Source organism: Notechis scutatus, chromosome 3 (genome assembly GCF_049901735.1).
Source record: "Notechis scutatus isolate UNSWTSFEM ecotype Mainland chromosome 3, rNotScu1.2, whole genome shotgun sequence".
Taxonomy (NCBI): domain Eukaryota; kingdom Metazoa; phylum Chordata; class Lepidosauria; order Squamata; family Elapidae; genus Notechis; species Notechis scutatus.
This window is the reverse complement of record NC_142011.1, coordinates 27,320,558-27,343,481: the sequence shown is the minus strand read 5'-3', so window position 1 is coordinate 27,343,481 and position 22,924 is coordinate 27,320,558. Positions and strand designations below refer to the sequence as shown.

Sequence of the window (22,924 nt, the reverse complement as noted above, 5' to 3'; positions counted from 1 at the left end):
CTTAGAATATACATTAAGTGCACTTCCTCCTTCAGGAAGTCGGAAGCCATGCTTGTTTCCTTTTTCCCTTCTCACTTGGGGCACAAGGCCTCTTCTTCTATTATTAGCAGGTGGGTCAGGTCTTGCATTGAGCAGGCCTACAAAGCTGTGGCCCTTCCAGTTCCCCGAGGTCTGACGGTGCACTCTACCAGAAGTGCGGCCACTTCTGCTGCCTGGGCGACCCAAGCATCCTTGGAGGAGATTTGTCGTGCGGCCACGTGGACATCCCCGTCTCCTTTCATCAGACACTACCGTCTGGATGCTTTTGCCTTGGTGACTGCAGCCTTCGGCAGACGGGTGCTTCAACGAGTGGTTCCACAGTCGGTGTGATGAGCCAGACGAGGACCCGCCTATGGACATGCAAGCTTTGGCTCTCGATGCAGCATGGAGGAGAATGGGCGTTGGTAGAAGTTACCGTGAACGCCCTTTCTATCTATGCTGCGAGAGAGCCCAGCCCTTCCCTTTATTCGTCTGGAGAGGGTAAGACATATTTCTGTATTTATTTTGGGCTTTCAGAGACACCTTTCAGTCTGTCAAGTATCTTCGCCAAAGCTGGGGTCTCTCCCGGGGGCTGGCTTTTATATCTTAGTACAGACTCAGCTATGACGTCATAGGAACGAGTCAACCCATCTTGGGCTCTCTCGCAGCATAGATAGAAAGGACGTTCACGGTAACCTCTACCAACGCCCATTCACAACAAACTGAGGAAATGTTAAAGCCCTGACCTTAATTTTGTGGCAGAGTTGAGGTTTGTCTTGAAGCAAGCAGTTTATGCAAAACTATGCAAAAATAACAAGTTGAAGGAAGTTCTGGAAAAGGGTAATGTACAAAAAATATTTCCAAGCAGTGTGATATAAGTAAGGAACCTATTGATATTTATTTATTTATATCCCCCCCTTATTATTTTTACAAACAACGAACATATATATTGATATAATTGTAAGTTAACAATGACATTGTTTCCCATTTGGTCCAAAATAGGATAAACATTAAATATTTCCTTTGATTTAGACATATATTTAGGGCTTATTAAGGATAAGGTTCTAAAAATCACTGTGAAGTGCAACTGTCAGATGTAAGATAAAATTTATTTTCCTCTTAAGGGAACACTGGCATTACTGGAAGAAAAAAATATTTTTTTTATCTTGACTAAAAAATTTCTTGCGAATTTATATTTCTGTTAATATGTTTTTGCACACAAATCTGTCACCTGCCACAACACAATGATGCATAGTAGACTAATTAGGACATTATGTGGAGATGCTTATTGCTGTCCACTTTCTACTCCAACTAGTGTTGTGGAAATGTTTGTGCTCAGGACAAGAATCCTTTCTTATATTTAGAGGAGTTAACAAAGCATCACCCTTGTTGCTTCAGCAATCCAGATATATTTCCTTGTATTTCCTCTTTCTGTGCTGCTCTGCTGCGAAAATAAATATAATGGGGTGATTTGGATGTTCTTCAGGGAAGTTGCAGTAGTATTATGTTCGTGTAACATTCATTACATGATTTCTGAGTAGATGGAGATCACAAAACAAATTTTAAAAATGTATTCACCTCAACCTTTCACAAGTTTGGCATTTGTTGTAATATGTTGTAATATCCCAAGCTAAAACATTTATAAAAAAAAAGTTTTTTCAAAAGATGAAAGTTGTCCTGGTGTCTTATGATTTCATGAAATCTTAAATTAGCCAGCAAATGATGGTGTAATGTGTCTCCCATTTATGCTTCGTGACATTGAAATAGTCAATTTCTTAAGCACATCTGTAGATCAAATAGAACATTTTGAGAACACTGATATGAGGAACTATCTGAACATAAATCTCAGTATCCTGAACTGGATTTATTCCAGAAATGGGATTGCCTTCCATCTATTAAATGAGAACTTCATGTTTAAATTGCAGTTTAAAACATATGTCTCCCAGTTTCAAGGTGTGTCTTTGGTTCAACAAATACACATATACATTTATGTGGTTGTGTAAGAGTAAAGATTGCCAGTGTAAGAGTAAAGATTGCCAATGAAGTTTATTTGATAACTCTCTGGATTTCATTCATTTTCTTAGTGCATTGTCAATGCAAAATGTGAAAATTACAATGAATGTGCAACATGATTCACAATATTTTTTCTGTTTAATTTTATTTTAAAATAACTGCTAATAAAGCTTGGCAGATTACTGGGTTGTTGGCATCCAAAATTATCCTTATTTTAATGAGAATGTTAGTTCAGCTAAAGCATAATTCTTAACAAGAAGTCTGCCAATTTTTGTTAAACTTTTCCCCTTTTTATAATTTTAGCCAGAAAATAATTTACATAACTGTTACTTAAATCGATTTGAAAACTACTACTATTGGGAATTAATATGCTGATAGCTTTATATAAAACATTAGGAAAATAAAAAAACTACATAGAATATATTTGAAAAAGAGTAATAATACTATTCTACTGCACATACAGTTCCATTGATTTGACAGAATGAAAGCATAACTTGGCAAAAACAGTTCACTCAGATATAAACTGTATTAAGTGCTGAAATGCATCCTTGAAGATGTGTATACTCAATCCTATGCATATGTCCTCGTTATGTAAATTAGTATTTTTTAAAATTACTGTATTGAGAGCTGTTTCTTTCACTGAATGCTTGGAGTGGAAAGGGGAACATTGATTTGATACCAGTTTTTGGAATCAGTACTATTACAATCTTTCAAAATGTTCTTTGTTAAGAATAAATACATGTAATTCTGACTAATGAATTCCAGAGTACATGAAAAGATTTGAAAGTCTGCAGTACTTACTGAAAACATATGCAAGGAATGTTTTTGGTTTTTTTTGTATTACAGTAGGGTCAAGGCACTATTGTGCATTATGCGTACAAAATGTTTTATTCCAGATATGACATGTTTTGACTGTAACATATCTGTTTTAATAGAATGAATTAAGATACCAAATTCTGGTTAAGTTATACTATATCTTAATCTTAGAGTTGCTTCATCCTGCTCCCTGATAACATTTCACCGTGAGCTTACACATAGCAAAAGGAGATGTCTGATCTGTCTGGATGTGATTCTTATGGAATGGACTAGCAGTCTTATCTAAGCAAGCCCTTTGTATCCATTACAATGGGAGAATTTTTCTTGGAGATAAAGTTATTGTTAATGGTTAAAAGAACTGATAAAAAAATTACTGACATCAATGGAATTATAAGGTTCTTTTGAAATATTTAGGCAAGTGACATTTTAAGGGCAAATGAAGTTTTCTGTGGGCTGTTCTACTTATTTTCATTTTAATCTGTTATAAAACAATACTTTTTATCCACTGAAATGTATATTAAGTCAATTATTGAAATTCTACCCATTTTTGATAGATGTGTATAATAAATTATTGTAAATACTGATTATATTTTTGTGAACAATTCCCCATACTCAATATCGATATCAGTATTAATATCCGTATATTAATATAGTATATTAATAATAAGTATTGCAGACCCAATTGGCAAAAGAAAACTCAGGACTGCATTGGTTGGAAACGTGCAGAAGAGGCCTTCATCCTGCAGTGGATAGACAGTGACTGAGTTGATGATGATGATGATGACAACCTATATATTAGTTTATTCAGACAAGCCTTGTAAAGAGGCCCTAACTTTTTATTCTGTTTATGTACATGAATAATAATCTGTAGCTTACATCATACCACAAGTGGATATCGTGGGAAAAAGTAAAAGACAATAGTTTGGTAGAATATTAAATTTATAATGTTTGTAATTTTGTTTTTTATTTTTATTTGTCTAATGTGTATTATGGGATACAGACACAAATATTTCTGTAATACAGCAACAAACAAATTATCAAAAATGTGATTGGGTTAAAGTAAGACTAAAGAAAAAGAGGAGATAAGATTACAAGTGAGAAATGGCAAAAAGGGACAACATCTTATACAATGGCATTTATCTGAAACCTGTGGTGAAATTACTTTCTGCCTCTTCATAATATACTTCAAAGGTCAAGAGTGAACGGTTTGGTAACCATCTACATCTGTAAACTCTCAGGTCTACATCTACATCAGGTAACCATTTACATCTGTAAACTCTCAGATCAGTGATAGCTTTTTTTTTATCCCTACAGTAACCTCAATGTTGGCAACAGTGTGCTTTTTAAAATACATGTACAATGCTATGCCTAGCTTTTCTGCAAGCATTCAGATTATGAAGACGGAGACAGACAGATTCCCCTGGGGGAAGACCTATCATTTGCTGCCTCCAGGCTTGGTCGCCAGATGGCGTCAGAGAGCAATCCTCTCAGCTACCCTTTATAGAAGGCGGTAATGATTGGTTTGCTCCACAGTCAAGCCTGCTGACAGTGGAGAGACATTGGAAGCCTACATTGAAAAAAAAGGAATCCTGCTCCAGAGGCCACTTTTACACCCACAGTGGCGGGGCTCTGACCAGGAGAGAACCAAGGGCCTGAAATTTCTGAATAGATGAGACTTCTGATCTGAGGCCATAGCGCAGCGGATTGCTGCAGGCTTGCAGCAAGGCCATCGGACTGCTTCTGTGGCATCTGACACCTCTCCACATCTCGGCCAACACCTGGCACCCCAAATTCAAAGAGACTTGATGGCCTTTCAGGAACCTTGCTCACCCAGTTCATCCATACAGAGCAGGGAATGGGTCTTAGGAGATGATCAGAAAGAACTAATACTTTCAGAGGATGAAGGGTTGGCCCTTGACCGACCCCCCACCTTCACAGGGCTCTTTCGCCCGGCCCTCTTTAAATTTCTCCTGTATAAGGCCAAAACTACAGCCCACATGGGAGCTCAACTAAGTACATCGGAGTCGGCACTGGGACTACCAGCCCCAAATGAGCTTCTCTTTTCAGAGCCAACCACAGAAAGTGAAGAGATCCCTTCACCTAAATTATTCCTGGACGTGGTCCAATTATCACCTGGCCCAAAAGAAGAGCTCATTTGAATACTTTATGGATAATTTATCTGGAACAAAAGAGAAATGATTACACACAGATGGAAGGTTGATGGAACATTTCTTTATAATTGTAATAATACGACTTTGAGGATTGGTTGAGAAAAAAATGCAAAAAATGTAGCTACATTTCAGTGTAACACTAAATCATGATTTTCTCAAAATGTTTTAGATTTTGACTCCAATTACCCCTATCCAGACTGCCTAGAGATTTTAAATAGAGAACAGTAGCAGAAAATACTTGAAAAGGCCAGCATGCCTACTTTCTTCCTAAAATATATATAGTAGAACGAGAGAAAAAACTGATCTCACTCATCTTTCCTTTCCTTGCACAGTTAAATCTATGGCTTGTTTAGTCTAAAAGGGAATTGTGTATTCATTTGTGAGCCTTCAAATCAAGGTTGACTCCTGCTGACTATCTGGACAGGTCCCTACAGTTGGCAAGGTTTTCAGAAATGATTTGCCCTTGCCTTCCTAAGATTTTAAGAGAGTGACTGGCCCAAGGTCACTCCATTCATGTTGTGCCGAAGGCAGGAATAGAACTCACTGTCTTCCAGTTTCTAGCCTGTCTTAACTACTACACCAGATTCATTCTCAAAAAGGAATTGGGGTCACCTGTAATTAGGTTGAAGAAATGATTTTTTATGTGGTCACAGGAAATGATTAAATAATTCTATGCTAAATTGTGTTCAGTAAAACCTAGTGGAAGATAAATGGGGATCTTGATCCCCTTTTGCATTCTTAACCATATATTCATGCATTCCTGAGTTTATCTTTGTGTAAATATTTTCATAGAATAGGAAAGACTACTTTTTCCATTGTTTTCAAAAGGGAAAATACCAGTTATGAACCAATATTGAAATTAGTACAGGTATATTTTTATTATTTTTATATATTAAATTTATTTTTGTAGTTATATTACAAACTATGTGACTCTCTGTGGCAAAAACAGAAAAAAACGATGTAAAATAACATAGCTCATTAGAATATTCTGTAGTTTTATGGGTGAACAAAACTGTAGATTTCTATAAGTGGTGACTTAGTTCAACAGCCAGATTCTAAACACCTTCCTCAAGGACTATACGGTTGGGACCAACTATGCATCCAGGAAAATTATCGGCACGAAAAAGGTTAGCCACCACTGTTGTAGGTGATTACCAGCACTTTAAATTGTACATGTAAGCCTATTGCACATTGCACCTTTCAGAGTAAAATTGGAGCTGGGAAGAAGTGCCTGCCCACCCACCTGGATTCTCTAGTGCCTGCCTGTGCACCCCTTCTCCTGTGCTCCATATCACCTGCTTGTGGCACCCACCCGCCTGCCTGCCTACTTTTCATAGTCCCTGTCCATGGCACCTGCCCATCTACCTGCGGCTTTTGCCAGCCTATTTGCCTGAGATTCCTGCAGCCTACTTGCCTGGAACTCCCACCTCTTCCCATGTCATGCTCTTTGTGAAATGACTCCGAGTCTCAGAGTTGCAGTGACCGCCAGAATCACTGGGATTGCCATCACTCAGCAATATGGTCATGTGATATTACACTTCATGATTTCATTGTTTAGCATACCCAATCACAACAGGGATATTTAAATTGACTTAAAGTGTGTTTTACCTACATTTTGTAAAAAGAACTTTCAGAAAAGTGGTTTTGGGTAACAAAGGAAACAGTTCTTCCAATTCTTAAAAGGTGTTTATTTTAATTATTAAAAAACTTAAAGCAAATATTCTTCTACAGACACTAGAAAATTAACTTTAATCATCTGTGAGATATAAATGTATTTCATTACTCTCTGGTTAACATCCTATAGATGTTCATTGAAAAGTTAAATCCTAATGTTTTGCTGGGATTTCTTCTCTGGAAAATGTATAAAATTACCTTCTAATTACAGACTTATCTTAGCAAAGCCTGTAGCTAAGCATGTAATATAAAAATTAAATGATTGCTTATTCTTTTCATATCTGTCCACCTCATTTTACTCTGTAAATCTTATATGGTTCAATTGCAATAATAAAAATAAATCCTAGATTTTTATCTTGTGCTCTGAAGATTACTATGTAATTACATTCCTTGTTTATTAATTCAGATATGGGGATGGAGTGGAGGTGCTAGTATATTTAGGAAACCAAGCAAAGTAACATGGCTTAGTGAAAACAAATTTGCTGCATTAACAAGTTAAAAAAAAAAGTCACGTTGAACACCACTACTTCCTTGCGTTTTCTTATGCTTCCTTATGGCTAAAGTAACTGTATTAGAAGTTACTCTGCAACAGTATGAACACAAATGATCTAGGCTTCCCTATTTCACCATACTTTATTGAGTGGTAATTCCAGAACAAGTTTCCTCTGAAGTGTTTTGATTCATGGGAAAAATCAACCAGTCAGCTGAGTGGCTGCCAGCAATTCCCTCAGGTGTAGATGTTGCTAGGCAGAGGCTTGACCCCTCCCCTCAGGAGCTGCAAAGTGCTCACCGCCCCTTTGGCAGCTGCCAAGCCTCCTTCCACTGTGCTTCCTCCTCGCCAGAAGCGCTCACATGCCCAGCGGGAGGGAGGAGGCTTGGCGATTGCCAGAGGGGGAGGCAGGAGGCAACACCAGTTCAGAGATTCCTTCCCCCCCACGCCCTTGCAGGCCAGGGAACACCTGGGAAGGGCTCCAATGCCATGAACTCCCATGCGCATCAGTCCATCTGCCACCAGTATCACCCTTGTTGCCCCATCACCCCACCAGCCATCTGGTCTTCGGTACGTGGCTCTTCGGCCTCAGGACACCAGTTCAGAGGTTCCTTCCCCCCACCCCTAGGGACAGAGAGAGGGAGAGAGAGAGAGAGAGAGAGAGAGAGAGAAAAAGAAGGGGGCAGGGAAAGAAAGATGTGTTTTGTTTTCTATGAGAAACAGGCAGCCAAGCTAAGTGCCTGAAGGACCCAATCCCCTCAGTTGGGAGTCCAGGCCCTTCAGTGAGTGGCGCGCTGGATTCTTATTAATGGTCCATTAAAATTATGAGTTTTGTGGTCTCTGAGGTCCAAAAGATTGGTGACCCCTGTTCCAAAAGACCCTTGAAGATCTTGAGGGCCCTTTGGAAAATCAAAAGCGATGAAGCCAGCTTCATTTCTGCCACCTAGAATCTACCAAATGTAGCTCTCTAGCCGATGAAACCCATAGCATGTTTTCTCTACTATTTCTGGTGGGACAGGCAGATATAATTGATGAGAAGGAGTTCCTCAGATAACTTGATCCCATGCTATGTAGGATTTTAAAACTCAAAACCAGCATCTTGAATTGACCTGGAAACAGACTGGTAAGCAATGCAGCCTCTTCTCCCTATGCAGAAGAAAAAATGCTGATTTACACACTACTAGGTATAGCCAGAATGAAAGAGACAGTTGTGTCACAGTTGAAGATTGGACAAGGCATCTCTAAGTTCCGAGCTATTGTTGATTTTATAGATTAAGGACTGTGCTTTAATTGTACCCAGAACTGAATTGGGAACCAGTGCACGACCCTTGGTGTTACAGGTTCCCAGTTTATACATGAGGGGCTGCATTTTGGACAAGTTTTAATTTCTAGCCTTTTAAGGCACACTTACATAAATCACATTGCAAGATATAAGTTACTGTAGCTAGGATGTCCTGGATCAGATAAGGCCAAAAATTACATACCATAGTTAGGCAAAGACGCTCAACTTACCACAGAGTCTACCTGCTTTAAGCAGGAGCGAAGAATGTTAAAGGGCTTCCAAATTGTAATCACAGGGCTTCTTGAGAGACAAATCTGGTGTCAGTGAAAAAAAACCTGATGTGCAACTAGCAATTCTGTTTAAATTTACTTTTGTTTAAATTTGCTTTTGTTTAAATTTACCAATGTCTAGCCACCAAGACAACATGGATAGCATGAGTCTCAGAACCTGGGGATATGTATAAAGTATAATTAGCATCATAGCAATTTAACTGCTTTATTTCTCTGTTTTATTTCTTAATTCCATTCTTTGCTGTTCTGTTCACAGATTCGCACAAACATAAAGATAAACACAAAGACCGAGAACATCGACACAAAGAGCACAAGAAGGATAAAGACAGAGAAAAATCCAAGTACAGTAATAGGTAAGGCCAGGTATTTTTATGATCTGAATGTGCAAAATCTCAACTTTCAAAATCTTGAATAAATTTGGATTATTTCAATCTGCTCGTTACTACAGAGATGAATTTGGACAGTTTGTCAATGTTTAGTTCATCATTTATTAATGTTCTGATTATTTTAAAGGGCTTGATTCTTTCGGGTTGATTTAACCTGTTAAAGACCCCTGTTGGTAGGCAAGTTATACTTGATCCGATATAGTCTTGGAGAGTAAAATAATTACATGTTCTATAGTAATAAAACCCTGTTTCTGTGTTCTGTTTGCCATAGTAAATATCAAATGGAAAGCCTGTACACATGAAATGATAGTATAAAATGATTCATACCAACACAGTGTATCTTGAAGGAAGTCATCTTGACAGATCTGTGATACTGCTACATATTTATACAGTTTTATTAAAAAATGACCATTTAAAATGTTACGCATAATTGATCTGGTCACATCATAAAATGATATTGAAATAAGAAATCCTTAAGGCTACAAAAATACATTTTAATATGATTTTTAATTAATTTTTAAAAGATGATAAAAACTAATATAATGTAAGAAAGAAAAAGAAGGCAAACTGTAAAAGTAAAGAAATTTTTTTGGAAAAAAAAATAGAAAAGAAAAAAAAGATGCAAAGAAGAGACTTCAATATTCACAACGGTTATAAATGCAATTATATTTTAACCTCTCTAAAGTTGCATCATAGTACCTTTCTTTCTATAACTTCTGACTCCAATTTTAGTGTAAAATTTGCAAAGATGCAGTCAATCCTTGTTTACTGACTGCAATTGGGACTGGCAATTCTGTTGCCGGCAGGACACTGTTAAATGCAACACCATGTGACTCCACCAACTGATGACATCAGTTCTGGCTGCAGTTAAGCAACTCAGCATGGGTTGTTAAGCACAGTGTCACATGATTGTAACTTGCAACTTTCTGACAATTTCCCCATTGACATGCTTGCTGCAAGCTGGTGGTGAAGATCACAAATGACAATCACATGACTGCAGAACACTGTAATTATCATAAATACAAGCCAGTTGCCAAGTGCTGAATCATGATTGTATGTTTGTGACTGCAGGGATCCTGTGATGGTTGCAACTTTGAAGATCGGTCATATTGTAAGCTTGAATGGTCATTGAATGATGAGTAGTTGATAAGCGAGGACTACCTGTACTTGATTTTGGTCTCTAGACCAGGGCTGTCAAACTTGGGCTGGATGCGTCACACGCTGGCCACGCCCAGTTTAGTGAAAGGGGGGGGGAAATCCTGATACATGATGCCCCTGCTCTAGACATTATGTGGTTAAAATTGAGTGGATTTTGAAGTTTGCAATATTGTTAGATTATTTGGGCCACTAAAGATATATTATATTGCTAATATATATTGGACACTCTTACATTGGACACCTCTATCAATCATACGTAATTAGACTTTAGGATTGGTCAACTGTTCAATGTTTTATGTTTATGAAAAAGGAAATTTCAGAATATAGTTGGAAAGAACCTGAATGATAATTAGGCTTAAAAGTAAGCCGTATAGCCTTCATGGCATTCTCGATTTGTTTTCATTTTTAAATCACAATTTGAAAAGAAATTACCGTATTTATCGGCGTATAACACGCACAGGCGTATAACACGCATCTTCATTTTAAGAGGGAAATTTCAGGAAAAAAATTTAAATTTCTAAATAAAAACTTTGAAGCACCGCCCGGCCTCCGCTTGCCCTCCGCTCGCACCGCCCGGCCTCCGCTCGCACCGCCCGGCCTCCGCTTGCCCTCCGCTCGCACCGCCCGGCCTCCGCTCGCACCGCCCGGCCTCCGCTTGCCCTCCGCTCGCACCGCCCGGCCTCCGCTTGCCCTCTGCTCGCACCGCCCGGCCTCTGCTCGCACCGCCCGGCCTCCGCTTGCCCTCCGCTCGCACCGCCCGGCCTCCGCTTGCCCTCCGCTCGCACCGCCCGGCCTCCGCTCGCACCGCCCGGCCTCCGCTTGCCCTCCGCTCGCACCGCCCGGCCTCCGCTTGCCCTCTGCTCGCACCGCCCGGCCTCCGCTCGCACCGCCCGGCCTCCGCTTGCCCTCCGCTCGCACCGCCCGGCCTCCGCTTGCCCTCTGCTCGCACCGCCCGGCCTCCGCTGGCTTCTTAACATTATATCGGCGTATAACACGCATACATCATTTGCCCCCTATTTTCAGGGGGAAAAAAGTGCGTGTTATACGCCAATAAATACGGTATATCTTTGGCAAAGGGATTATCTTTAAAGCTCAATAGAAATAAATACTTTTGAAAGAAATACCTATATGTCCATTTATAAATTGAGGGAGGGAGTGTTAGATTTTTATTAAAGAATAAATTATGAAAATAAATAACTCAGAGTACTTACCTTCCTGTGAATCAACACATATTGCCTATTGGAATAGAAATGTGAGAATCTTTAGCTTTCATTTTTATTTAAATTGCATGCTTTCATAAATCAGAAGGGGAACATAGCTTACTGACTCGTGCCCTCCACTGTTGCATTTATTTTAGAATATCATAGTAAGACTTCTGTTAAAAACTACAAAAGCAAAATTTGTCTTTCATAGATTAGAAACTAGCTGAATGTTCTTAATATAGTTTAGTTATTAAAAAAAAGTTAGATAATACAGTATTTCCTCACAGTCAATATTTTTTATGTAATGCTTTAAATCACCTGATATTTTAATTGGGTTTTCCCAAAAAAAATATTGCTTAGCATTTGCTTTGATTGTGAGTAATTGAATATTTGTTGGAATCAAGCTAATCATTGTTTTAAAAGGAGATACCTCAAAAGGAGGCAATCTTTTTAAAATACAAGTTTGTCTTTGCTTACCATGTTTCTGCTTTCTCCATCAGGCCATAATATATTAATATAAGTGACTGATAACAGCTGAGCGTTATAAAACATTTTTTTCTCTTCTGTGAAATTTACTTTTGGGCAGACTTGGCCTTTTCTGGATTTTAATTCAACCATTATTTTTCCATGGCTTGGAAAGCAGAGTAACTATGAATTGGGATGGCACTTACTAGGTTTTTCTTTGTTTGTCTTCTCTATAAGCATAATTTTGTACATATTGAACATATGCTACTAAAATTATGTATGAAAGATAAAAAATAAAAAAGGAAAAATAAAAAGCTGCAGAAGTATAAAGTATCCTAAAAGCGTCAGTAGGATTTAAGTAGCATCTAAGCAACTTTAAAAATTAGTGGGAAAATTCTATTTTGGAGGGGGGGAGGATTCAGTAAAATAGTTGCTGAGAGATTTCCTTTGGAGAAAGACTGGGGTGCCTTTACTTTCTCTGCACACATTTGCTGGGTTTCCCTGGAGAGTAATTAAACAAATAAAAATGTGTTGCTGAAATGTTTGTGCCTCTACTTTTCTTTAAAGAGAAAGTATTGAATAATGTAAAGAAACTGAGTCACTCATGTAGTGTTATAATTGCATTGTTTTCTTTAAGTTTATATGTTCCTCGCTGGGATTACACCATTGAGAATTCCAATTAGTGTTGTATTGAAGATCATTTGAATTGAGATACATTAAACAAAGCACACATATGCCTGCAATTATGTCAGAGAAATGAAGTTACTTGTGAATTTTATTGATTTCTCTTAATCAGACTGACTTTACTATTGCTAGAAAAGAAATAGAAAGTTTTAAGTTAATGACAACTAGTATTCCTTTCTTTATCAATACAATCATTGCAATAATTTTTTGAAAGCTTGACTTCAGATGCTGATAATGGATGCTGATAATGTGTTATTTTTTCAGTTGCCTCTCTGACTGAAACTATTCTTAAACCTTACAGTGAACACAAAGAGTTTTCTGAGAAGAAACACAAAGAGAAGGAGAAAACCAAACATAAAGATGGTAGTTCAGAAAAACATGACAGACACAAAGACAAACACAAAGATAGAGAGAAGGAGAAGCGAAAGGAAGAAAAGGTACAGTACTATGATGGATATATTACTTCTTTGGATTGTACTTTTGTCAGGGATAAAGCCACACTCTGCTTTCAGGTTCTAAGTATCTGATCTGCAGCTCTTAATGCCAAGGAAAAAATAAGAGGAAATTAAAATTTTTGTACAAGATCATTGTTTGTTTAAAATGTCAAAAATGGGGAAAAAGAAAATAAATATAATTATGATAATACATTGTCAAAGAAAAGAAAATACATAGAAAATACTTTTTAAAAAGGTGAAAAAATGGAACAAAGAAAAATTATACAGTAAATTAACAGTAAAATTATACAGTAAATTAACAGTAAAATTGCAATTCTATTTGTACTTACCTAATGCGATTATTCAAGTACATCTGTATTTTTAGTAGAATCATATATCTACCATGCTTATTTTACCTGCTGCATTTTGTATAAATAAGCCCCATGTTTCATTACATTTCTCCATACAAAGTCTACATCAATAGGCTATCTGCTCATAATTGGCAAGTGCAATTAAATATTCAATCCATTAAGTGAAAGGGACCAAACATTTACCTTTCCCGATACTGCAGTATTTGTAATTTGGCCATAATAGTAAGGCCATGGAGAATTCAAATATATTATTCAGTTGTCAAATTCCAAGTGCTACATATGTAGTTCAAGAGAATATTTTTGTTTGAAAATTTTAATTTTCATCTCACAATTACAATAATGTCATCCACTACTTTCACAGCTTAGTAAGCTTAGAACATTGATAAAAAGTGTTTTATTGTCACAAACCTAAGGCGTTAAAAATAAAAACAAACTTTTATATTGTATTTGAGTGCCTTAAATTTATAAAAATAAATGCCATAGAAAAGATGCAATGTTTGGGATTAGTCTCACAGATAGAAAAGTTTCTCAGAATGTGAAGATACAAAAGCTTCTGGTGCAAGGTGTTTTGTCAGTCCCATGGGGAGAAAATCGGATGTCATTTTTTAAAAGCATAATGACCCAGTTCTCACTTATGTCTTTTAGAGTAAATCATCTGGTGAAATGAAAATAAAGAAAGAAAAAGAAAATGGCTTCTCCAGGTAAGCAAGTAACAACTTTGCATAAACATGCTTTCTAATTTTTGTTCTTGTCTAAAAAGAATGAAATACATTTCAACAAGAAATCCTGGTCTATATTATCTGCAAATTAGCACAGTGTTTCACATCAGGTAATAGGCACACCTCTACTAGTATGTTAAATTGGATATATCCTATTATATCCTGGATCAGGGCACGAGAAAGCAGAAAGATGACAGAGGATCAATGAAAGGACTTGTTCTAAAAAATATTGAAACAGTGTATCAGATTACCTGAGCTCTGTGCAACTTGCCCAAGCTCCTGCCTACTCAGCAGTTTGAAAACATGCAAATGCAAGTGGATTAATACATGTCATTTCAGTGGGAAGGTAACATTGTTCTGTGTGCCTTTGGTATATAGCCATGTTAGCCACATGATCACGGAAATTCTCTTCAGACAACACTGGCTCAACCCAAAAAAAACAGATAAGCACCATGCGCTAGAGTCAAACATGACTCACAGGGAAACATTTACCTTTTGTTTATGCTCAGAGGCTTATGTTTTATTGTTGAGGGGTTTTATTCTCTTGTTCCTTGTCATGAAATTCTTACAGGACTTTGTTTCCATTTTAACATTGAATATTGGAAGTGCTTCATTCCAGAGTAGATAGGAATGCAACGACAATGAGTCAGTTCTTGTTGGCAGGTAGAATTAGTGAGCAAGGTCAGATTCCAGATGATGATTTAACTATTATTTTTTGTAAATGTGTTCCTTCCACATATAGCCCACCACGTATAAAGGAAGAAATAGACGATGATGGCTATTTTAAAGAAGATTACAAGAGACCCCGAGAGGATGATGAGTGAGTGTTAAATTCAGCTGTCTTCCCAGTTCTGAATCTTGATCACTGAGCTGATTAGCTATATCTCTTAATAAGATCAGAACACAAATTTATATCTGGTCTAAAATTCCGAATATTTTCCAGTTGTTGCATTATCATATTATTTTGTAGACGTTCTCTAAAATAAAGTTGATCGATATAAGGAGCAGTGAGGGGCAGTATCTGAATCAAGCACTAAAGCGTGAAACTATGCTATTTCACAGATGTAGCATAGATAATTCATATTTATTGTCAGATGCTGGGATAATTTCTATAATCTTGAAAATGACCTTTAAAACAACCAATTATTAAACCAACAGTTTAATGACAACCTTATTTTAAGAATGTTTACTTCTCAGAGCTGTTTGCTGAGATGGACAGCCATACAAATTGAAAGAAGATAGATGGATGATTGGACAGGCAGACAGACAAAAAATAACCTTTTGAAATGGAGGCAGGGTAATTTTTTCAAGCACTAATATTCAAATAGAACTGATGGAGAAATGAATTATTTGCAATTATTTTGCAATTTCAGTATTGACTACAAGCCTAAGAAGATTAAAACTGAAGATGTAAAAAAATCAAAAAAACGAAAACAGGAAGATGAAGAGGTATTTTTTACATTTTATTTTACCTTATGGACTGCCAACAATTTATGACAGCGGATCAGTGTTAATCCCAACATAAATTTAAATTTTGGCTTATATATATACTGTGTTTCTCAGAAAACATGATCCACCCCAATAATAAGCCTAATCCTAATTTTTGGGGGGTGGGCCTAATATTACCCCTACCCCGAAAATAAGCCCGGGGATGGGCATGGCCAGCACAAGTGGCAGTGGGGGCTGGGGGGCAAGTGTCCGGCTGCAGAGGGGCAAGTCATTCTGTGCTGAAGCAGAGGCATTCCAAGCCATTCGGAATGGAGCCTTCTGTGTTGCAATCCTGGGATACACTGAAGGCTCGGAGTGGAGCCGTTTTTGTGAAAGGCAGGAAAATGGGAAGGGAAATTTTCCTGCCTGTTATCCATTCCTCTTAGAGCAGGACCCTGCAAGGCTTGTTGTGGCGTTGCACTCATGAATGGCAGCACCTCCGTGAGCTTCACACCGGTGCAGCTGGCATCCTTCCGTGAGTAGCTGTGCCAGTGTATCCAAACTCGCGGCGGTGCTGCCGCTTGCAAACACAACGGCACAGCAATCCTTGCAGGGTCCTGTTCGAAGAGGCTGCGCCGATGTGATGAACCTCATAGCAATGCCACCGCTCGCACGCACAACGGCACAGCAATCCTTGCAGGGTCCTGGAATATGCTGAAGGTTCGGAGTGGAACCATTTTTGCGAAAGGCACGAAAATGTGGAGGGAGAAGGAGCTTGAGGAATGGATGTCAGGCAGGAAAATTCCTCTCCCCATTTTCCTGCCTTTTGTGAAAAAGGCTCTACTCTGAGCCTTCAGCGTATCCCATGACACTGCAAGGCTTGTTGTGGCATTGTGCATGCAAGTGGCGGCACAGCAATCCTTGCAGGGTCCTGCTTGAAGAGGCTACGCCAATGTGACGAACCTCACAGCCGCCACTCGCACGCACACTACAAAAAGCCTTGCAGGGTCCTGGGATATGCTGAAGGCTCGGAATGGAGCCGTTTTTGCAAAAGGCAGGAAAATAGGGAGGAGAGGGAGCTTGAATAGATGACAGGCAGGAAAATCCCCCCTCCCCATTTTCTTCCCGTTTGCCAAAAAACCCTCCATTCCAAACGCTGAAGTTTTGGAATTGAGGCTTTTTGGTGAACAGGGAGGAAAATGGGGAGGTCTGCCATTCTTCCCTCAGTCTGGGCTAAACTTGTGAAATAGCTCCTTTTAGCTGCTACAGAAGCGACCTGGTAGAGAGGCATGGGTGCGCATGGGGCGCTTTCAGCTGCTAAAGAAGGGGCCCATTGGAGAGGCAAGGCACATGGGGCATTCCTTCGGATAGAAGCAGCCCAATGGCTGGGCGAGGCACGTGGGGGGGAAATTAAGACACCCCTCGAAAAGACAGCCTAGCTGTTTTTTTTCGGGGGTCTAAAAAAAGGCCCTGTCTTATTTTCTAAGAAACACAGTAGTAACCCTATATTTAGCTTGAATTATGGATGTAATTAAATTTGTAGATGATACGATATGAATATAGCATATTTACTTCAAAATACACTTTCTCTTTTATTTATACGTGTAGCATATAGCGGGGTGGGATTCTACCAGTTCTGCAAAACATAAATCACTGAACCGGTAGTTACACCGGTCAGATCCCACCCCTGGCATATAGGGCTTACAGAAAATCAAATTTTAATTTGAACAGTGTTGATAATTTTGCTTGGACCTATTATATCCACTTAAAAATAACTGTTCATAATCTTTATATATTAATTTTGATGAAACTTTCTCATAATCCCAGTGTATAAAACAGCTAAAATACTTGCATGCTAAACTTGCTTTTCTATTAAGAATATTTTAAATGGATTCCATTTTACACTAATTTTTAAAATGTAAAAGAATCTTGTATTACTATGGTACATTTTCATTTATCTCTTTAGGAGAGTAAACCGAAGAAAATAAAAAGCAAAGATAAGAAGCCTCCAGAAGGAGAAATGAAAAAGAAAAAAACAAAAAAAGAAGAGGAGCAGAAATGGAAATGGTAATACCTACATACATTTGTATATACATGTCCATCAAATGTCTTTCATATTAATCAACATTATGAACAGCATAGAAAAGAAGTAAGAAATAATAAACAAAACAAGTGGCATGAGACCTAGCAAAAGGAAAGGAAATATAGCTAACTTTCTTTTATACCATGTACCTTACATTTCTATCCTTTGCAAACTATCTTTGTTTCAAATAACATAGTTAAAACCAGTTTGTCTGCATTTAGGTTACTCCTAGGTACCTTTACCAGTATAAAGTAACCAAATAAATATGTCATCAGATATTCAGGGAACTCTCTCAGGAACATGGGAGAGACTCATTGGCCAAGTGGCTGGACCTAGGATTCAAGTGACTACAACACTGCTCTTGCTTCTCCTAATATGTACAGTGAGTTTTTGGGGTCAAGAGCACATATCTTGATAACTCAAAACATTGTCATTTTCTCCCTCCTTCTGTCTTGTCTTTTGAAGGTGCAAAGCTATTCTGCTTCCCTTTCATCCTCTGTCTTCCTTTCATAGGGTTAGGGTTATTCATCTTTGTTTTTCATCTTTAAGGCTTTGAGCTCATTAATGGCCTTCTCTAAAGAGCCTGTTATTAGCCTCAATCCCAGTTTTGAAGTTTGAAGAACTAGAAGCTGTCTCAGTGAGAGGAAATCAGTGTGTTATTCCCCACTATTTTATGAAACCCCTTTATTTCTGATTTGCAGAATGTTAGCCTTTAAAACAATACAATCAGCCCAGTGGTGGTATTCACATGTGTGTTTTGTAGTGGTTGTTTTTGTCTGTCTGAAGCTAATGTATAGTAATTTTGAATGCCATTATTTAACAGATGCTTGGGATATATACATTTGTAGATGTGAAATAAGCAGTATCTTAGTTCACCTTTCTAGAGCTGTGGCTTTTTCTTGAGTTTTGTGACCATTATCCTATCCTGTATCATAACTGCTATATATTGCTGAAATACAGACATTATTAACAGTGCTGCAATTGTTCATATTTTCTGCCTGCTAGTGTGCTCTATGCAGTAGTTAATTTTAGTGCAGAGTGTTTGTTTCTGGTGCACTTGTTAGTCTGGGCTTTCCTAGTTACATCAACACACTTAAGGCTGTTTCACATAGTGTGCTTTTTGCAAGCAAAATGCCCAGTCCTCGAAAATATATCACCAAATTCCAGTGGCAAACAACTGAGAAACGACAGGATTTTTTTTGTGGGCAGGGGAGAGGGATTGGAAGACAACAGAATAAAAATGTTCTTTCTAGCATCACAACTAATGAAAAAATGAACTTCTCACCAAATCAAAAACACCTGAGACTTTCTAAGTATTCCCACCTACTTCATTGATATAAATAGTGTTGCTTGTTTCCCCCAAATAAAAATCATTTAAAGAAATGCATCTCCTGGCTTGCACACTATGATCTGGCCAAAATAAAGGCCTTTACACACTATTTATTTCAGAGGGCAACTCCCCCACCAAGATGTAGTTCTCTGCCTCATGTTTTGCTATTAACATTTTAATGATATTTGAAATCTGTTTCTGTAATAAACCATGAGACAATGGGCACCTGAATATACACTTGTTAAACATTTAGAGCTTCCTATAGCCTAGGTGAAGGCATTCACATATATAAGATATTCTGAAATTTTACTCTGGTCCTATTGGGTAGATGTTGGTACTAGATAAATTAATGTTTATTAACAGAATTCTAACAAGGGCTCATTTTAAAAAAAATTGTGCATTACTTTTATACATGTTCTAATGTGATCTAAAAATTGATTCTCAGTTTCTTGGCATATAAATTCAGAAACCTGGTCTTGGTTGTTGTTTTTTTAAAAAAAACAAGTTTTATTAATTCTTCAAGACATACAATACATAAATACACACAAACACAAAACATAAAAGCATAAAAAATCTCTTTTCTGAAAGTTGCTTATAACTCTTGGTACAGACACAAATTCAAATTCATATTCCTTTTATATACCATTTCATATCTTATTAACATTTTCAATTTTCTATATAACTTCTCTCTTTTAAATTTTCTCAATTTTATTTTATTTATCTCCTCTCAATTCAGATCATAGTATTTATTATTCTTTGTCTGTTCTATTTCCAGCCATCCATTTATTTTTCTTCTTTAAAAAAGAAAACTTCTCCTGTACACTATATGGAGTATGATGCCTTTATCTCTCTCCCCTATATTTATAATACTTAATATAAAACACATAACTTACATTGGGATTCTGTCTGGTACATTCTAAAATTATACTATGTTATCGAAAATGATACAAATCTATTCATTAGTATTGATATTCATTTATATCTTGAACATTTAACACATTACTTTTCAATTAAATCACATACTTTTATGGGAGCCCTATTTTCCATAGTTATTCCCCCCCCCCCCCACATCACATATTATAGCTCATTATTTCATTACGATGTTCCTCCTTCTTCTACTTCAAATCTCTCATTTCACAAAAAATTTCGCTAATATACCATAGTCTGATCATTAATATTAACAATCATTTATATCTTAAACATTTTATCCATTTCAATTAAATATGCCTTTATGGGAACAGTTATGCTTTCCAAAAATTATTAACCCCCCCCCAGATCACAATCTTAAATCATATTTCATTGCAGTACTCCTTTTTTCTTAACAAAAATTTCACTAGTTTATGTTAAATATTTTATCACATTTTAAATTACATATTATTTCCAATTTTCTATGGTTATTTCTAAATACAAATATAAAAATACAGTCTTATGTACCTTTCTAGAATCCCTTTATCAATAAAGTTTATCCATTATCTCTAAAAAACTTTTGCTTCTTAACTTCTTGCTCCCCACCATTAGGGCTTCTCATCCCTTCCTTTCTCCCTTGCTTCTTCTTCTCCTTGTCCTCTTTAACCCCTTGTCTCTCCACCTCCCTTTTATTCTGTTTTCCCCCTTTCTGTTGTTTCCTAACATAATGTCCCTTTTTCACCTTATTCTTCTCTTTTTGGGTTGTTTTTCCAGATATTAAAGTCCTCTTTTCCTTTTTCTCTTTCTTTTTCCCTTCTCCAACCAAAGTCATTTGTTCATCAAAGATGGCTTCTTCTTTGTCCCCTTCATCCTGTTGTTCATTCTGCTTCACATAAGTATAAACCGCCATTTCTAAAAATTGAAAAATAGTGCCAAGACCATCTTTCCCTTGTTTTTCTTTTTCATATTTTTGATATACAAGTTTCAATCCATCCACAAGTGATGCCATTGTGTAGAGAAAAAGTTTTTCCAGACAACCACCCAGATGTTTTAATCAGAAATAATTCTCAAAAGTTCCAAAGTCACCAAACAATCCAAACAGGCTGTTTCTTTTAAATACCTTCTTCTTCTTCACTTTCTCTTTCTGGAGTTAAAGTTTAATCACAAAGTTCCCTTTCAAATATATTTTTTGGAAGACTTATTGATGTTTAGTAACTCTTTAAAATTCTAGGCAATCTTCTCCTTATTTTCAAATTTTGCTCCAATTTTTTTCCCTCTCCCTTCCCACTCACAGCTAAAAGGATTTTTTCCCTCCGCTGTCACTTTAGGAAGGAGAGTGGAACAAAGAAAAAACTTTCCCTTTTAAAATATTCGCAGCTTGTAACTCTCACTAGAGACAATGCATACTTAGCAGCCTTCAAGATTCCAGGTCACTTTCTCTTGTCTTGTCCCGGTTAGAAGCAACTTTCACTATTCTTCCGACTTTCTCCCTCCTGCACCTGCTTGTCCGGCTGCAGATTTCTTCGTGGCGGCCATTGCTGACCGCCGTTCCTCCGCCTCGGGAAAAGGGGTTTAGCCGGCTGGGGAGGGGTCTGCGACACCCCCAAACCCCTTTCCGGATCCCCTGTCTTCAGCTGCCTCTACGGGGCAGCTTTATCCCCCAGATCCAAACGGATCGTGGGAACCTTGGCGGCGAACGCAGCAGGGATCGCGTGGTGTCGCGAATCCCTGCCGCCGCCGAAACCTTGCAAACTGGAAGTCCCTGGTCTTGGTTTTGAAATTCCTTGGTCAGGCATCAAAGTATGTAACACACACCCCTACCCATTTTATATATTTTTCAAAAAATGGTAATTTGTAGTAATTCATCAGATGTTTCCTGAGATGTTTCACTTTACATTTTAATGCAGAAGTATAGTAAATGTATATTAATATGAATTATGTTACTGATAGGTTTTTAAGTGCTATTTTATGTAACTTAGGAGTATTAGCAAGAATAAATTCAGCTTTCTTCTGTTATCCTCATTTACCTGTTTTGTGCCTTTGTATAGTAGAGGTCATTGATTTATTGCCTATTATCTTTAAAATTCTTTATTTTATAAAATATCTTGACTAATTTTAACATTTTTACAGAAAAAAAAGTTAATGATGTGACATAAAGGCAAATCAAGAAATTATCAGTGAAGAACATTATCTATTATAAAGATAAAGATAAGTTTTTAGGCACAACAGAACAATGAAAGACTGATTGAATTGACCAATTTAGACAATTCAGTTGGAATGCCATGATACTGCTTTGTACATTCTGGGTTTACGTGCAGTAGCTGAATGGATACTAGCCCTACTTATTTCATCGCTTCTTCTGTTTTAAAGGTGGGAAGAAGAACGCTATCCTGAAGGTATTAAATGGAAATTCTTGGAGCACAAGGGTCCTGTGTTTGCTCCTGCATATGAACCGTTGCCTGAAAATGTCAAATTCTACTATGATGGTAAGTTATAAAAACTGGTGCTTTGTACAAGAGCAGAATTAACAGCTGTTTAGTATCCTAAAGCTATGAGTTTTCATGGGCAGAAATGGTAATAGTTTTGCTTGCAACTGATCAGTATTTATCTGGATTTTATACTAGTAAGGAAAGGGACCAAAATTGCATTATAGGTTGTGTTGTTTTGGGGCTAATATAGGTGCATTACAGAAGAAAACATAGATACCAGGATTTTAAGTTCTATCATGCTCATTATATACTTCAGCCAAATTGGTGGCACGGTGGTTAAAGTGCAGTATTGCAGGCAAACTCTCCACAGCCTGGAGTTTGATCCTGATGGGGCTCAAGGTTGACTCATCCTTCCATCCTTCCGAGGTTGGTAAAATGAGAACCCAGATTGCTGGAGGCAGTATGCCAAATAATGCTTCTGTATTGTAAACCACTCAGAGAGTGCTATAAAGCACTATAAGATGGTATATAAGCCTAAAATATTAATGTTATTTTATTACTATTGTTAAATTAGT

The 22,924-nt window shown here is 37.5% G+C and overlaps 1 protein-coding gene across 1 annotated transcript in view; it reads left to right on the top strand.

Moving 5' to 3' along the window:
- TOP1 (DNA topoisomerase I) overlaps positions 1-22,924 on the top strand; it is a 57,725-nt gene that overhangs the window by 14,356 nt on the left and 20,445 nt on the right. Inside the window, exons 3-9 of the mRNA XM_087959368.1 lie at positions 9,011-9,107; positions 12,951-13,091; positions 14,102-14,155; positions 14,916-14,993; positions 15,547-15,622; positions 17,568-17,668; positions 22,291-22,406. Coding sequence (XP_087815494.1) covers positions 9,011-9,107; positions 12,951-13,091; positions 14,102-14,155; positions 14,916-14,993; positions 15,547-15,622; positions 17,568-17,668; positions 22,291-22,406 — 663 coding nt within the window. The remainder of the gene's footprint in view (positions 1-9,010; positions 9,108-12,950; positions 13,092-14,101; positions 14,156-14,915; positions 14,994-15,546; positions 15,623-17,567; positions 17,669-22,290; positions 22,407-22,924) is intronic.